Source organism: Ictalurus furcatus, chromosome 19, assembly GCF_023375685.1.
Source record: "Ictalurus furcatus strain D&B chromosome 19, Billie_1.0, whole genome shotgun sequence".
Taxonomy (NCBI): Eukaryota; Metazoa; Chordata; class Actinopteri; order Siluriformes; family Ictaluridae; genus Ictalurus; species Ictalurus furcatus.
In genome coordinates, this window is record NC_071273.1 from 4,400,177 (window position 1) to 4,419,134 (window position 18,958).

Consider the following 18,958-nt stretch of genomic DNA (forward strand, 5'->3'; position numbering starts at 1 on the left):
CTCTGGGTCTGAATCATATCTCAATAGGATATGAGTGATGCTAACCTAGACACTCCCCTGAGTTGATAACATTACTTTAGCATAGAGCTCACGATAATGTTAGATATTCATTACCTTTTTGAAAGTTAACAATAACTTAGCATTACAACTATTCACCATGATGTAATACAGAGAGTGGGTTAATGTTATTTACATTTAGCAGGTGTTTTAGACAAGGCAAGCTGTAGTAATTAGCATTAGGAGGATGGGTTAGGGCCATGTTTCTTCATGTATTCGGTGAATGTTAATGCTGGGTAACAGGTGCAGACAGTCAGTGGCTAACGGAACTTAGCTAGTTCAGTAACGTTGAGGTCAAAAGCATTTCACAAGGCTGACGTGTCAAAAAGAGAGGTTGGAGTTTGGGTTGTAATGCTTTCCACTATCTCTGTAATGTTGGTTGATGTAATTAGATTGTCCAAAATAATTGGTGGTGAGGTGCTAAAGGCTGGAAAATGAATATTCACAAGTTAGCTAGATTTTCCTGGTGAGTCTCAGCACCATGTTGTTCACTAGGAGAGTGGAGGTCACATTTCCAAACTTACACAATTTGTGATTCTGTAACGCAATTTCTCAGTTGAAGCCCAAAGGCATTTGTCCATATTTTATAGCTAACAACTAAACAACGCTCTTTTACAGTTTTTCAAATGGAAGTGAGTGGGCCTCCTGTCTTCCCAGATGGCAGGGAGATTTGTGAGAAGATCCATTAACTCCAGTTCTTACATCTGTCAAATGTTTAATGATTTTATTAAATGTCATCGGAATGTCATGCAACTGTTTATTTTGTGAGCATTTTAGTATTTTAGCATACAAACAAATCCATTTTGGACCCCAGCCATAATTTCTGGTATAAACTGTATATCATACTTGTAAATGTTGAGGCTTGGCATGTTTGTCATGTTGCTGTTTTTGACTCTGCTGTTTCACTTCAACACTGCTTGTAAGATCAGGGTGTAACTTGTTTAGTGTACACCTCAACTTCAGCAGGAGACAGTCCTGTTGATGAATGTGGTATTATGCGATAAATGAACCATGCTCTATGCAGCTTGGTCTCTAGTATGAAACCTGAACTTTTTCTCAAGATTTTCTTTAATGTCTCCACTGCTTATTCTGCCAGCTGATTAAAATATGGGTGATAAGGTGTTATTGTAACATGTTATTCCATTCTTGGTCATAAACTCTAAGCTGGCATCACTTACAAAACACTGAGCATTATCAGACACAATCATCTCAGGAATGCCATGAATGCTTACACTGTTCCTGAGGCACCCTGGAATAGCAGAAGTTGTTGCAGAACTCACTGGATATGTTATGAGCAGAGTGCACTGAAAAAGCACTGAGACGCCACCAAGCTCTGGCTCATGCACGGGGTCTCTGGCTGATTAAAGGGCCGGACTTATCATTTCATGAAGGCGAGGGATATATATATATATATATATATATATATATATATATATATATATATATATATATAGTTAATCACCCATTTAGGGCTTCAAAAGCCTCCTGTGCATCAGCTGTCCACTTGAACTTGCCTTGGTCTTTCTTGGCCAGGAAGCACAATGGGGCAGCCAAACTTATTCACAAGTCATCCACAGAAGTAAATCCCACACACCACTGGACCCCCAGACCGAGGTCGGCAGAGACCACTCCTTAACCACTTTTAACTTAGTGGGATACATATTCAGCTCCTCATGAGATACAACAAAGCCCAAGAAGGAACTGGTGGTGACATGGAACTGTGACTTTGTGAGCTTGCCATATAGGTGGTTCTGCAGGAGGAGCTGAAGAACCCGGCAGACATGAACCACATCCTCTTCTAGCGAGTTGCTAAAGATCAGAACATCGTCTAGGTAGACGAAATCATAGTAATTCAATGTTTCATGGAGGGTCTCATTTATAAAATGCTGGAAGGCCATTTGGTGTTTTTTTACTTCTTGAAGCTGTCATTACAAACAAAGGCTTCTCCACTAAGTATTATATAAATTTCAGTTAGAGTGTTCACTGCTTTTTTCCTGTGTCATTCCTCTATATTACATATAACTTCATTTATGGACTTTAATCTTTGGATTCATTTATATGTGGATTGGAAATATTGGAAATATATTTTCTGAACAAAAATGTTGATGCATTCAATACATATTTCCCCCATGTGATATATATATATATATATAGATACATAGATACATGTGTGTGCATTGTTTGTACCTGTAAGATGGTATGATCTAGAAGGGTCAGAGCTGAAGTTTTTAAAAGGGGGACCCAAGCCATTAGACATGGATGTGAAGTCAAAACGAGTGCAGTAGTGGTGCAGAATGTGGAGTGTGGAAGACTATTGTAGAAAGTTTTGGTGTGTGGAATTGTGTATATTTATTTTTTTTCAGTTGTTTTTTTCCATTGTCCTTTTTCCTCTGTTTTTTTGTTTTGTCACTAGGCACCATAAAAAAAATACACCTTGCACCAAGCGTGCCATTTTTTGGGTGGAACGACCACCATCACACCTTAGACAACCCTGCCTTTCACAGTTGGTGCAGAAATGGGATGGCTACTTACAAGACAGTGTCTAGGGGCAGATGTACCGTGGAGGGCTGCGCTCCCATACCAAGGCTATAGAGAAGAAGGATTATAAGACCTGGGATACAGTGGAGTTGACAGAGGAGGCCATCTATCAATGACCCAAATCCTGAAACCACTCTCCCCTAAAGAACAGAAACAAACATCTCCTCTCCATTTGGCTAGAAAGGAGTAAAATATTCTGTCTCCCTTTCCCTAACCACAAAAATCAAGACAGTGTTTGTAAGCGTGCGCATGCATTTGGTTCGGCACTTGCCCGTGGTTGTCACGGTTATGTAAAATACACAGTTGATTAAGCACATATACCTGATACAGGTATAGACTGATAAACATGAATACAAAACAATTTTCTCAGTTTGATTACAATGATAAATCAGACAGTGATCACCCTGTCTCTAAACACACTTGATTATATTTTAATAGAAAATGTAAAAATTTAAAAAAGTAGAAAGAATAGAAAAATGGAAAAAGCAAAAATAAAAAAAATCCATCAAATCCTTTCTCAGGGGATGTCTTAGCAATGTTTGTCTTCAACCCAGATACTTTGTGTATTGCAGGGGGTCATCCTTGGGGAGAGGTTTAGGCTAGCACTTACAACCAGAATATAGTTCATCAAGCCTCTTCTTCGTCCTCACTTGAGGAACTGGAGTCTGTTCCATCCTGTTGCAGCTGATCAGAGATCCACTCTGGCTCACTGATTGTCTCATTCAGCTCTAGTTCAGTACTGTTCTGGAGACCAGTCAAGGGATCGTCCCCTTCGATTACCTGATCCTCCTGTCTCCTAGGTCTCAAACTAGGTGCTCTAGTACAGTGATTTAGATGATACAAAGTGGTGCTTCCTCCTACCTGTATTGCTGTTGGAGTTGCTCTTACCACTTTGTATGGCTCCTCCCTTCTTGGCTTATTCCACTTCCTCTTGAACACTCGTAGATACACCTGTTCTCCAGGAGCCATTGGACAAGGAACCACCATTTCTTCTCTCAGGCCCCTGCTTTGTTTCTGTAAATAGATAGCTGTATGTATAGCAGTTAGTTGTTGCATATAAGCTTTCAGTTCCATTTGCAATTGCTCTAGTGGTGGTCCTTCATAAGGACCTCTCAAATATGGTACAGGCATGGGCCGGCCCATAAGCATTTCATGCGGTGTTAGATGCATATTTCTGTTAGTCTGCATGTGATAGTTCATTTGTGCAAGAGGTAGAGCATCTACCCAAATGAGATTAGTGTCAGCACAAATTTTGTTAAGCTTAGCCATTAAGGTACCACTTACCTTTTCCACTATTCCCTGTGATTGAGAGTGATAAACATATCAAAATCTCTACTTTATTCAGTTACTGTAACACTGTTTTTTAAACAAATGCTGAGCCATTGTCAGAGCTAATCTGAGATGGTTTGTCAAATCTAGGATTTACTTCTCTGGTCAAAAATTTAATCACAGTTCCTGCAGTTTGGTCTGCAGATGGCATTACCCCCCTCCATCTGCTAAACCTGTCTATCACCAAGTGCTTAAACGGCCCTTCTGGCATTGATATGTGCGCTGTTGGTGCTGATGTTCCCTTTTTGACATTGTTTTGAGCACAAATTTCACACTCAGATAAAAAAAAATATCCCCCATTGCTTTTAAGTACAGAGACCAGTACTCTTGCTGTTTTATCTTTCCCATAATTTCCCATAATTTCCCCTTTCATGCAGTGATCAAACCCATACGCATCTGAAATTCGTACAGTAAGAAGTGCAGTAGGTACAATCAGCAATCAATTAAACTATTTGTTTGGTATGTTAATGTGGCCTTCCAACACTTATTCTAAAACCTTTTTACTTTCAAACAGCTCCTAACAGAACACATAATCCATGGGCATAAGCAGAGTCAGTATCTATATATTAGCTATTCTACACTTAACCAGTTCACACTCTGTAGTGATAGCTTTTAATTCAGCCAGTTGGGCAGAGCAGGGGTGCTCATATTGTTTGTGATATTTCAGACACAAAATCTTTCAGATGGAAAGTCTAAAATGTTCAAACCTAGGCTCGAGGAAATATGAATTTCGGCTAGGCAATCGTGAGTGTTCTCAGGGACAGGGTCAACAGAATTAATTAGGCAATACAACACTACAGTTGGTGTGTTAGGCACACTAGTAGGTTTAATAGTTAAACTTTGGGTGGCACAAAGAATAACCTCATATGCTGTTCTCTGTTGTACTGTCATGTGTTGCATGCAGATGTAATTCAAAATAGAAGTGACCTGGTGTGATGAGTGTAAGATCAATGTGTGAGAAAACCATTCTCCCAGTGATCTGCACTAAGAGAGCAGCTCCAGCCATGGATCCAGCAATCCTTTTGCCACCTAATCTAATCTAAGCATCCCCACACTCCTGATCCGGGACCCCCACGGCGGCGCCCCTTCTCTCGGTCACATATAAGTGAAAGTCTTTTTTGTAGTTGCCAGCCATAGTACAGGTGCAGAGCATAAGTCCAATCAATCTCAGATTTTTCCTTAGAACAATTAATGCAGAAATTTCAGTTTAAATTACACAGAATATTAAGTTGATGTAATTATCAACATTATTATGTCAACACAACTAATCAAAATAATGTTTACAACTTTAAATATTTAATTAAAACAGTAAATTAGAATTTTTATCTTGCAACCACACATTTAATTAAACTGTGGTAATAGGTCCCTGAATTATTTTTTCGAGTGTAGAGCTTGCTCCATATGATATTTTTTACCTTACAGATTCTACATTTCGCCTTTATTTTGTCTATGTTATTAAAATATATGTATTAAATGTATTAAAATGGAGAATGTTATCACAGGTGATTTGTCACACGCACATATACGTCAACACAACATTCAGTTAGTGCACGAAGTGCGCCTGGCCATGAAGTGTGGCGAAAAGATCATCCTATTATTCTGTCTTGTATTAATTCACAAAAATAACTAACACGGGAGACGACTCATAGAGCCGACTCATTAGCAAACGACACATCACTAACACAAATTGGCCATGAATTCTATAATCTGGGCTAAGACCTCCTTGTAGGCCTATAGAAAAATATTAAACAGAGATGTTAACTTTAGTTGATCTACATTTAACAAACAATCTACATTGAATCCAGTGAATGCATGCACGAACAGATGAGAATATTAAAACAACAGCTGCATAAAGCTCTTGATCAAATGTTTCTGCCTACACCATGTTGAACAAGCCAGAGATATGTTATATGATATAAGAAGAAAAAGAAACATACACTCTGTACTTAAGGATACTATTCAGGCTCTGAATAACATGACTGTTGAATAAGTGACTTAGCTCTCATACACATATTAGGAGATTACTTCCTGTTTAAACGGCTCTCTGATTGCTTCATGTGTGAACGCTTGCATCCTGTACAAAATGAGCAGTTTTGCACAGATGAGAGAGTATTAAAGCCGAATGGAAGTTGTGAGATTTATGCCATGGTTTTGCTCTTGTGCCACTCAAGCTCTACGGGGCTGTAAACCTGTCATGTCTGTCTGTCTGTCTTTACATGTGCCTAATATTATGCATTTATCATCCTTGTGATGAGTCCGCTACCGTCTGTCTCTGTCTGTCTTTACCTAACTTATGCATCCATCATCCTTGTGATGAGACGCTCATGTCTTTATGTCTTCATGTGAGCTTAACTTATGCATTTATCATCCCGTTATGAGATGCTTCTGTAAAACTGTCTGTATGATCCTATATACTATATACTTATGTAAACATATTTACTCTCAATTATCATCCAAATGATGAGACTCTTATGTACACATCATCATCCGAGTGATGAGACGCCTATGTTAAATATTGTTAATTTGGATCAATAAACTGAAGCCTCATCGTGGGCGATTCGAATACATTTCAAATAACTAGTAATGACTCCTGATTGAATCATAGGTGAAAAATCTGCAGGTTATGTAGTCAATAAAATTAATTTAAAAAACAGTAGATCTGCTCTGAGCGGGAAAAACACGCTGCTTAAACACTCATTTTAGGATAGTAGAACATGTTTTAGTTGTAAATGACTCAGTGTTTTAACACAAGTTGAGTAAATGATTCAGTGAGTCACAACACAAAAAGACAGTCACTTTTCACACGTACTGGTGTAACGATGTATTTTACAGAAAGAGTCAGTAAATGAATGTTTTTCGAGAAAAGATTTGATTCACTGAGATGACGTCACTCTTTGGCACCGCATTCACACAGGTATTCAAATTCACAAATTCAACTGTCACCAACCGTCGTGTGTCTGTACATGTGCTGTAGAAAATTCCAGGTTTAATCAGAACACAACATTTATGTTCCAAAAATTGAAGGAATAGTAATAATATTAGTAGTCAACTAATTTAGAGATCACCTATATTTAGGGATACCCTATAATGCAAAACCTATGTACCACTACACGTCCCTGTTTCCTCAGGTCTGCTGTGACGGCAGTCAGAGGTGGTACCACCATGAATGTGTACGGATACCTCCAGGGGATTAGGAGTACTTGTCCCCTATATGCATGTAATGGTGTCCCTTGTTGTAACATTTTATTTATTACCTCCGCCAATTAGGTTATATTTTCACCCACTTCTCTTTGTTGGTTTGTTTGTTTGTCTGTCAGCAGGATCCAGAAAAAGGGGCGCATCCTGGAATATATATTTTTTTGCATTTCAAACAATGCGAGACAGGGCCTTGGTGGAGGTGTGGGCTCTAGTTTTGACAGTATTTAATTTATTATTTACTCATTGTTTATTTTGTGAGTTATATTTTTATATTATTGATAGAATATTCCTTTTATTACCGATATATTTATTTTATTTATGTTTTTTTTTTTCTCAAAAGTCACTGCATTTTAAAAAATTGTGTTGTTTCTTGTGATGGTGTTCCGTATTTAATTACAATAAATTCTGTATATGTTCACAATGAGTTTTTGTGTATGCATTTCCCAAAAGAACAGTTGGGGTGAATATGTTTAACCACTAGGCCTAAAGGTTTCATTCATATTATAGGTGGAATAAGTTTTATGGATGTGACACTTTCATAGTGGGAGATAGCAGGGGGTTCACTTCTTAGCAGACTGGCTTGCCATGAAATGCATTTTACATATACACACACACACAAATATATAAATATAAATATAATTGTATAATGTTATATGCTACTGATACATTATTATTACAGTATATCAACATGCCATTTTACAAACTTCTATTGTAGTCTGATCTAATCCAGATAAACAGTAATATTTAATACGCTGAGGAGTCTAGTGGACTTAAACAGCACTGCGTCTCTGCCCACTGTGTCTGGAAGAATTTCACCAACTTGTTCTCAGCCAGCTTGCCCAGTCCTCACCCTCCTGCTAAACTATTGGTAAACAATACTCTAACACAGTGTGTGGATTATACATTGACTTTCAGAGGGTCAGCATTTTCAGTTTGCCCAGATTGACTAGTTCGTGTAATGCAGTTCAGTGAATCACTGTGCTGTATCCTTAAAACAGCACATGAACACAACACTTTAAATGCTGTAATTCATACAATGCTGTTCAGCTTTATGTGACGAATAGTGGCATGAATGCCTTAATAAAAGTAATAAGTACTTTCTGAACTACTTCTCAACTTACTTGTCTTTTCTTGCCAGTAAAAAACTGCATTAAGTCTGTTCCTTTCTATTACTCATGACATCACCAGTGTTAAATTAAATGTGAGTGCAAAAAAGGCCTCTGTTATTTATATTTGAAAAGGTCACTGCATTAAGTTTCAATTTATTACTAAAGATGCACCAATGTATCGGCCGATAAAAGGCTATTTTTCCCCGCTATGGGCTATCAGCCAATAGTTTAAAAACATCCGATGATCAGGACTGATTATATGCTGTCAATCAAAAGAGGGCGGGAAAACACAACGATTTCATGCTGAGATTAAAGATGTTGTCTCTTGTGTGGAATGATGACAAAACTGCAGTTGGTAATCTCTGCACCGTTAAAATTATATGCTGTCAATCAAAAGAGGGCGGGAAAACACAACGATTTCTTTCTGAGATTAAAGATGATGTCTCTTGTGTGGAATGATGACAAAACTGCAGTTGGTAATCTCTGCACCGTTAAAAAACCAGAAGTGATCAGCAGTGAAGCGGCATCGAGTCTAATCCCCCCCCCCCCCCCGTTACTCGTGCGCTGCTCGTTCTACATTAAAGCAGCAGCACAAGGTAAAAAATTTTAATGAAGATAACTTGACAAAAAAGTAGTATATATATTGCACAGAAAAATATATTTGTAGCGTAATATGTTTCATATGCAGTTAATGTTAATATTAGTTAAGATCATCAAAAATAAGTTTATATTAGGCCTATATATTACCAGTTTGATGATCAGTGATGAAGTAGAAATGCTTTTGTTTGTGGAGAGTGAATGTGAGACTAACAGGAGGTTGTTTTTTTTTTTTTTAGAATTCAGTCAATGTTAATATGAATTAATAACATTCAATAAATTAATAATCTTACTTTAATCTTCAGAGTTTAGTTCATGTGTTAATGTTAATTAGAGTAATGTGTTTTCTGTTTATGAGACCAGTTACTGTGAAACAACTTGTTGAAATGGAGAGAATAAAGTTTTTATTTGTGTAGTGCCCCATTGGTGTAAGACCTTTTACTTAAGGGGGCTACCCTGAATTATTTTCTATTTATCAAGAGAAATACTAAATACTCACTCTTCGGTGTTTTATGTTACTCAGCTAATGCCTTGGGTTCCCCATGCTTTCCATAATTATCCAATTAGTAAATATACTCTTTATGAAATGCTCACTATATCCCCTCATACAATGACAATATTTCTTATCACTGATTAACTATCTATGTGTCACAGCTCAGTCAGATCAGAACTCAATTTCCCAAGATGCAACACTCACTTCTCATGCACGCATGCGCTCACCATCCCCGGAGTTCTGATCAGACACACCTGGCACCAATCACACACACACACACACACACACTCTCACCACTAGTACTTAGGGATGTCATTCACCTAGAGTCAATGCAAAGTATATGTTCAGTCAACTCGTTTCTCTGCGTTACCAAGCCGATCTAGTTAGTTTGTCTTCTCGTTATCCTCGACCCTTGTTTCTGGTTTCGACTACGCTCTCTGCCTGACCCCGTTTGTGTTGTTCGTCCGTTCGCTTGACCATTGCCTGTCTTACGACTACGTTTCTTGAACTTCCCGATACCACGCTCTACACCTGCTGCCCGCTTCTGCTTCCGTGCCGATTCGAGGTTCGTGACACTATGATCTTAGGAAAATAGACTACCTGAAAGTGTAGACACTTATGTTTAACTTTTAAGTCAGTAATCAAACCAATGTTTAAACCTTTAACCTTTTTACTAATATAGACACAAAGTATTTGACATGAAAGTCAGGCATTAGACATTCAGCTTCAATTTTACATCATGTACAGTTCTCCAAATGCCTTAAGAAGTTTCAAATGTCAGTCACAACAACAGAAAAAAGATACACAACACTCAAAAGATATAGGCTATTCACCCAGATTAACCAACAAAAGCCGGCATTACCCCATAAAACAAACAAAATAAGAGTACCAAGTTCCCCATTGCAGGCCTGAATGTAGCTGGCGTACATAGAAGCCTCAAACAAAATGGCTGCTTCACCATGAGGGCAAAAACAAATAAACGGTACCTTGATCAAGAATGGGGTCACAGTCACACAGGGTCGTTGCAAGATAGAAGAAAAGGAGATTCACACACACGTAGTCATCCGCGAAGTCCACAGCTCCTTTCTCTGTGACAAACACAGTCTCTGCACCTCCAGTTGGCTGTTCGCTAACTTCTTAGCAAAATACACATGTGCACTAGTATTCAAATCTTAACAGCTAGCTTTTAGCTATGATATTCTTTCCGCGGTGATATCTCTCCGAGGTTATACTCTCCACAGATAGCTTATTCCACCACTAAAGTCACATATAGTACGGAGCCCCTAAAGGGACATGGTGGTGGAAAAAAATTGGGATGGGAGAAATTTTTTTTTTTTAAGCTTTTGCGTTTTCTCGCAAAACTTTTGCGTTCCCCCGAGAAACTGTCTCGGGAGAATGCAAAAGTTTTGCGAGAGAACACAAAAGCTTTGAATTTTTTTTAGTCCCATCCCAAATTTTTTCCACCACCATGTCCCTTTAGGGGCTCCGCACATATAGTGCTCTGGTCGAACACTTAACTCACTGTGATGGCACTTGAGAAAAACCGCAGCTAGCGAATCCACACTCCTTAAACACGCATTTCTCTCTTCTCTCTACCTCTCTCGCTGATTGGTCCATTAACACAAATAATTTAAACTTACACCTTTACATCCCCCTTTTTTTCCCTCTGTACACACGTCAAAGTATTATTATAGTATGAAACTCCTTATGAATGTAATTTTTCCCAAACAAACTATATTTAACATGTAAATAATATAATCATAAAGTTACCTATGTAATTACATCTACTACACAAAATACATATGTAAGATAGCATCACACACAATATTTTTAACCCTTTAAATCTATTTAAGAACTTATTCTAGAACTGAATCAACTTAAATAATGACGTGTTAAAAACTTATTTGGTTCAGATGGTGTCAAGCGTGTGTGGCGGCAACCAGGTGAGAGTACAAAGACAAGTGTGTCTTGCCTACAGTCAAGCATGGTGGTGGGAGTGTCATGGTCTGGGGCTGCATGAGTGCTGCCGGCACTGGGGAGCTACAGTTCATTGAGGGAACCATGAATGCCAACATGTACTGTGACATACTGAAGCAGTTCATGATCAGTATGCAGTATTCCAGCATGATAACGACCCCAAACAAACCTCCAAGACGACCACTGCCTTGCTAAAGAAGGTGAGGGTGAAGGTGATGGACTAAACCCTATTGAGCATCTGTGGGGCATCCTCAAACGGAAGGTGGAGGAGCACAAGGTCTCTAACATCCACCAGCTCCATGATGTCGTCATGGAGGAGTGGAAGAGGACTCCAGTGGCAACCTGTGAAGCTCTGGTGAACTCCATGCACAAGAGGGTTAAGGCAGTGCTGGAAAATAATGGTGGCCACACAAAATATTGACACTTTGGGCCCAATTTGGACATTTTCACTTTGGGGTGTACTCATTTTTGTGAGATAATGTGTGTGTGTGTGTGTGTGTATGTATATATATATATATATATATATGACAGAGAGAGAGATGTTTCACTTGAGAAGCCGACAAGGCCAAAATAATAAATAAATTCCCTCTAACTATACACAAAGAAAACTAACTAATGTACAAGAAATGAAAACAAAAATACCCTTTCTTCCCTCACTCCCTAGCTAACCCAAAACCAGGAGAAAAGAAGAATCAACATAAGTGGCGCAGACTTCCTACTAACCACTATTAACAGTGCACTGTTTACAAAGGTAACTATTATGGTGTTAGTTAACAAAATAATATGTACATATATACACACAAGTTGTATATATATATACACACACACACACACACACACACACACACACACACACACAAGTTGGTTTATTGTACTGAACAATAAACCTGTCATAGAGAATTCATGGATTCTGTGAAAAACTGTCTTCTGTCTGATACCCAGTAAGTTAACTATGAACAGGATTGACAGTTGGATGTCTAGCAATGACTTCAGCGTTTCTTACAGCATTCCATCACTCCTGCAGCTACTTCTAACTCAATACGTGATGTTTCAGTTTCCATCTGTTCTCACACCAATGTGCGGAGCTGCCAAAGAGCATTTAGTGTAACATCTGGCAGAGAAATTTGCTCTGTTAATGCATCAATGAGAAGCAATTAATGTGTGAAATGGAAGTTTAGGTTATCGAGGTCAAAGCCAGAGGCAGAATCGATGATATCATTCTCCAGTCTATTCAAAAACTATTCCAAAACAGCACTTCTAAACAAGACCTACAATAGAAAATGAGATTCAAGGACACTAATCTACACAGGTGTTAAATATTACATATAAATGACATTTATACATTTGAACCTTTTACTGAAATAAAATTTTAATGTACAACAGTAAACAGGTGCTTTATCCCAGCCAGTAAATAAAGTATGCTAACACAGAGAGTAACACAGGCTGTGCTGTATATTCGCCCTGAACCAGGCCCGGCTTAAGAATTCAGAGGCCCCTGGGCACAATGTCTTGTATAAATAGCGATATATTCTATTAACACTAAGTGAATATAAATAGAGATATATCCTATTGACACTATATAAAAGTAGCAGTCCTTTGCAATGAGTGCAAATAGTTGTTAGATGCTATTTATAAGTATAAATAGTGGCAGATACTATTTGCACCTCAGTATTGTTGTACAGGATGCAGTAATAACAGAAGCTGCGTTTACATGGACAACAATAATCCACCCTTAATCCGATTAAGACCATACTCTAAGAAACTACCATGTAAACAGCAAGTTGTACTTACCTTGATCTAATTAAGGTCATAATTGAAGTAAGCAATAATCTAATTAAGACAGGTGGAGTACTCCTGTTTTAGTTGCATTATGGACGTGTATTACAGACATGTAAACACCTTAATCACATTATTAACGTCATGTGAGAGTTTTCACCGCATTTGGCGACAGGACACAATCACACACGGCAGTTTTACATTTTACGGCGAACAAGAGCGTTCGGCCGCGTCCCAAATCGCATACTTACCTACTATAGGCCTGTAGTGGGGAACAAATACATGTATCTCGGCTACTATATAGACGGTATCTACGTGATTTGGGACACACCCACGGCTTCAAGCAGTTGTCTATTAGCACGTACAGCATGACAAATAATTAACTGCACTTAAAGCGTTCATAAAAAATGTAATAAAAACACCCAAGACTGTATACGGTCCCATAACGAAGATGAACTGTATGTCAATACGTGAAATTCTGGAGGGACGTCGGACAGCGTTGCATGGTGATGTAATGACGTGGGCTGTTAATCTAATTATGTTCTAAAACATGTAAAACGGGAACATGACAAGAGTATTCTAAAGGCGACTCATGTAAACACCTTAATCACATTATTATCTTACTCAGATTAAGGTCAATAATTAGATTAACTCTGCCCATGTAAACGTAGTCACTGTGTAAATGAAGATATTTATTAAAATTATTGGGACAATAAAGCCCTCCCCACACCTACCCCTAACCAATAAACACATTACTATTAAACAGTCATTAGGCACTTTATTTCTACTTTTTTATTGAAAATAAATGCCTTTCCAATCTGATGTGATGGGAAAAGGGAGAAGAGCGAATTCGGCAAAAGGCGGATTGCAACTCGCGTCGAATGCGTCAGAAACTACATTCAAGCACCACACTCCCTACAGCCTTCTCCACTGTAGACGTTAAGTGGGGTTTGTCTTTTTTAATCTTCTGTGGCCCAACCAGACATTGCTCTCTATTTTCAGCATTGTAAAAAAAAAAAAGGAAAAGAAAACAAAAGAAAAGGCCCTCGCTTGGGCCCTGTCATGATATTTAAGTAATGGAGGTTAGGACGGCCGCAAGTGCGGTTAACGTGGTTTCTTATAGAGAGAGACCGGCAGACAAATCCAAAACGGTAATCAAAAGGCGTGGTCAAATAACATGCAAAAGCTCAGGCGATCCGCAGACGGACATAAACATGGCAAGGCAAAACACGAAATGATAAACCAGAAACAAGGTCAACAAACATGAATGGAGAACTAGGAACAAATACTTGGTAATGAGATAAACTCAATACTACGTGATGTGAGACACGAGGGGTTTAAATGACAAACGTAATCAGGGGTGAAACACAGGACAGCTGAAAACAATGATGACATGTTGTTCCCCCCATCTATATAGAGGAGAAGTACGTCACAAACATGACAGTCGGTGTTACTTCCACGAGAGCTTTACTCGAAACAATTACAAAAATACAACAATATACACATACCAAACATTTGTACAAAACAGTAAACTTAAAGTGCATTAAACATTATTTAAATAAAAGTACACATAAAAATACACCTTTCATATCCACATGTTTAAACCACAGCTAAGCACAAGCTAGCGCCGCTCTGGCCTCAAGCACAAGGCGGAGACTCGCACACACAGACGTGCGCGCGCACACACACGACAAAACTTACTTATCTCTACTCAAAACTATCAGAAACAAAATACAAGTACGTCTCTAAATGTCAGCAAGTTAACACAGATAAAACATTTGAGTAAAACATGCACAACATACCTATATAGAGGAGAAATAAGTCACACACATGACGGTCGGTGTCACTTCCACGAGAGCTTTACTCGAATGGGGGAAAAAAAAAAACGCATTTTCCTCCAGGTATGTGGGCGGAGGCTAAAGTAATCGATCCCAGAGTGCAGGGATCAGATCATCCCAATGGATGACTGATCAGCGTTATACTTGCTTGAATCAATGCATCAATGTTTTAACACATTAAAATGGAACAACAGCAAAAAACAAATATTCTTAACTCTCTTTTTTTTTTAACTCACTATTTTTTTCATTACTGATCATGAATTTGAATCTGCTATACCTTGTTACAGCATAGAGCATATCACATTTCAACTTGTCACAGACACACCTATGGGAAACAACATATGACAAGACGGGGCAGAGACAGGACAAAATCCATAATAAAGGCACATATCCATAGTAAACAAAGTCAATGTCACTGAAGACCCAAAAGCATGAGCTCGCTAAAAGGTCTCCAAGCACGCTGCAATACTGCAGCACTGGCTCGAGGGGAAATCGTAATAGGCCTCAAGTGCACATTGGCCCCAGGGCCTGTGCCCATAATGCCCATTGGATAACCTGTCCCAGGCCTGATCTGAAACAAACTGTGCATAAGATACCAGCTGACTAGTAATGAGCAAAGTTAACTAATTAGACAGAGAAAATGCAATCCATCTTCATGGGAATGTATAAAACACAAAATATTGCATTAGGGAAATAATATTTAGTTCATCTAAAGTGAAAGTGCCACACAAATCTGTCAGTATTTCCAAAAATCTGCCTCACAGTAACAGCTGATAGGGAGAAGTGTGCTATGGAGTGCTATGGAGTATTGTGCAGACCAGAATAGGAAATATGATTATATCACAATGACCACTGAGTGTTTAGTTAGTGAAAAAATTTATTAATTAAATGTAAAAGTTGAAAAGGTTAGGATGTACAAGGCATTTTATTTAAATATGCTCTCAATTAGTCAAAAAACAGTCTACAATGTACACATGAAAAAAGATTCCACTACTGACCTGCTTGAAATAGATGAGAGAGGGAAACATGTAAAAATACCAACTGATACACAACAGAAAGAAGGTCTTTGTGCTCATATACATACATTGCCAGTTGAGTCGGCTCAAAAAGGTGCACTCTAAAATTGCTGAGTTACACAGAACCCAGTTTGGGTCGATTCTGAAATCCAGCGCTGGGTACAATGTGGACCGACTCAGTCTGGACTGTTTTATCTCATCAAGGTTGGGTTATGATGTTGACTCAGCATGTTGGGGTGATTTATATTTTTACTTTCTCTACAAAAACACCCAGTGGAACAATATATCTGGTTGTTACATAAATTTATGTTGAAAATTATTTTCCTATAAAATTCCTGTTAAATACTCATTAAACTCCTCAGATGTCAATCCTGTCAGGTGAGAATTCCAACAATGTCTTGAAACTGTTCCTGTCCATTTTAGCTCTCTCTTCCACTGACTGGGTTCAGCTTGAGGTCATGTGCTTTTTCACCTGCTGTTCCTAATAATCCCTCAGGTGTTTTATGAGATTGAGGTCTGAGGAATTTTATCCAGGGGTCAGAGGTCGTTATACACTCAGTGTAGAATCGTGTGCAGTCTGATTCACTGTGCATGATGAACACACACTTCTCACGTCTCTGAGTCTGTTTAATGTGTTATAATTAAATGAGTGATGTGTTTATAAATGTGTTCTCTATTCCCCAACAGTGAAATGCAGGAACACCGGAGTCTTCATCACACACACAGATGTTCATCACACCCTGAATATAAAAGAAAAACATGTGAATTAATAACCACAAACTGGACTGTGGTACTTCATGATCAACATGTAATCATCTCTGCTCCAAGAGAAACATCATCATCTCCTGTTTATAATTAATCATTCTACATTTCTTCATTCTTACTAACATCTGTGTTATAACATTTAGCGAGAACAAATGAGAACTTCCACAAGTTCTAACAGGAAAATGAGCAGATATTTACCCATCACATCACTGCTCTTATCCAATCACAGGCTTTGGAGTTTTTAAATAATGAACACTACTGTGTCATTTAGCTCTTGTTCTACATTTATATTTAAGTGCAGACTTTAAGAAGAAGCCGAGGTGAATGTTACAGGAAAGACAGAAGACACGGTGTGGAGGTAGGGTGCTGGAAGAAGTGTCAGAGTGAGTAAAGTGGCTGCTTAAATCAAATATCTGTGGCATAAAAGGTAATAATTTTTATTAGCTTTAATGAGAGTTGGGAAGAAAGTGTGCTGCTTATCAGAAACAGGGAAAAGCAGAGATCATCTTGTTCAGACAAAAGCAGCAGTATGAAGTCAGAGATAGCAGGCTGTCACAAGGAGACCAGGTGTTCATTTACAATCACTCTCATGCACTCATTTGTGATATTTTGTAGACTCTGTCTGACTCCCTGTCTTCTACCTTCACATGAATTTTAAATCAACACACTTTACTGAACAAAAAACAGCATTAAAGACAATTGTTAGAAAAAATCTGATTAAATAGAATATAGTGACATTTCTAAAACTGGTTTTATTTCCTAACCTGGTGATCTGATATTTATTGGAACTAAAGAGAAATGTGCAAACTAATGACAATCAGGTTCATTTATTAGTCTTTTATTTTTTTACACAATGTATCTAAAAAGGTCATGACTCACCTCAGTGTCTGCAGTTTGTAATGTTTATCATCCTTAAGAGCAGAGAGCAGCTTCTTTCCTGAGTCTCCTGCATTATTAAAGGACAGATCCAGATCTCTCAGGAGTGAGGGGTTTGATTTCAGAGCTGAAGTCAGAGGACCACAGCCTTCATCTGAGACACCACAATCACGCAACCTGTAGAGAGACACAATGACACACTCTTCATCAACAGATTTTTTTTATCTTGGTTTAAAAATTACTTTAAAGATGATGTGTTTGTAAAAATATTTTATTATTCAGAATGACATGAGGATTTAATATCACCGGTTTATTATAATTAACAGTGTAATTAAAATGATCATACTGAGTGTTATTAGATGAGAGAAACTTAATATATCTCTGTATATATTTATATTATTACAGAATGAAGGAAGTAAAAGTCTGAATCATCATGAAAAACAAACACTGTCATGAATTAAAAGATACAATGGAAAAATTATAAAAGTATAAAACATTAATTCTGAAGAGGATTAACACTCATGTCTTTTCAAAACCAGATTACTCGCTGATAATTTATTGTTAAATAAAAAGAAACAATCTTCCTCCTCAGGACATTGATGATGAACCTAAAACTTCTGCTTCAGTCTCACTATTAGAGAATGTGTCTTACTGAGGAGCAGGTCATGTGACTCTCAGAGAGATGATCTTACCTCAGTGTCTCCAGTTTACAGAGAGGATTCTCCAGTACAGCAGAGAGACTCTTCACTCCTGAGTCTCCTACATTATTATAGGACAGATCCAGTTCTCTCAGGTGTGAGGGGTTTGATCTCAGAGCTGAAGTCAGAGCAGCACAGCCTTCATCTGAGACACCACAACACTCCAACCTGTACAGAGACACAATGACACACTCTTCATCAACAGATTTTTATCTTGGTTTACTTGCTATGATGATGACGTGTCTCTCATGTTGGACTTTCTGCTCTCTCTTGACCAATCACAAGATATAATTATCACTGACCAAAACATTATCACTGTTCAGTGGCTCCCTTAAAAAAAACTCTACAGGAATCCTGCAGGATTTTCATTTTTCTGTAGGATGTTTGCTGGAATCCTGGAATGATGAAATCCTGCAGGACACATTGACAAACTGTGCAGGATTTTCCTATAGGGTTTAGGATGGAGCAGTACAATAGAAACATGCAGGAATTTCCAGCACACTCGCTGCACAAGGGAAAACTCCTGCAGGACTTTATAATTCCTGAAGGACTGCTGCTCACCTCCTGCAGAAATAAAATAAAGTTCCCAAGTACTTAATCTATCCTGCAGGACGACTTCTTATTTCATTTAAATTAATTTTGTTTTATCACAGTTAAAATGACTCTGTTTTGGCGTTGCCCCATGCACTCC

At 38.2% G+C, this 18,958-nt stretch overlaps 1 protein-coding gene, 1 long non-coding RNA gene and 1 pseudogene across 5 annotated transcripts in view; all 3 read right to left on the bottom strand.

The window, feature by feature from the left end:
- The window catches only part of LOC128623010 (NLR family CARD domain-containing protein 3-like), a 72,823-nt gene that overhangs the window by 36,749 nt on the left and 17,116 nt on the right, over positions 1 to 18,958 (bottom strand). For 2 of the 4 annotated variants that reach the window (XM_053649849.1, XM_053649848.1), the window contains exon 5: positions 18,262 to 18,435. The exons of the other annotated variants lie outside the window; for them this stretch is intronic. In XM_053649849.1, the coding sequence (XP_053505824.1) occupies positions 18,262 to 18,435 (174 nt within the window). The remainder of the gene's footprint in view (positions 1 to 18,261; positions 18,436 to 18,958) is intronic. 4 annotated transcript variants of the gene reach the window in all.
- LOC128623017 (uncharacterized) lies at positions 1,511 to 14,907 on the bottom strand. The gene is made up of 3 exons (XR_008388492.1): positions 14,877 to 14,907; positions 3,880 to 3,894; positions 1,511 to 3,623 (listed from the first exon to the last, which is right to left on the bottom strand). It is a non-coding gene; the product is annotated as an uncharacterized LOC128623017 (long non-coding RNA).
- The window catches only part of LOC128622998 (NACHT, LRR and PYD domains-containing protein 12-like), an 88,298-nt pseudogene continuing 85,158 nt past the window's right edge, over positions 15,819 to 18,958 (bottom strand).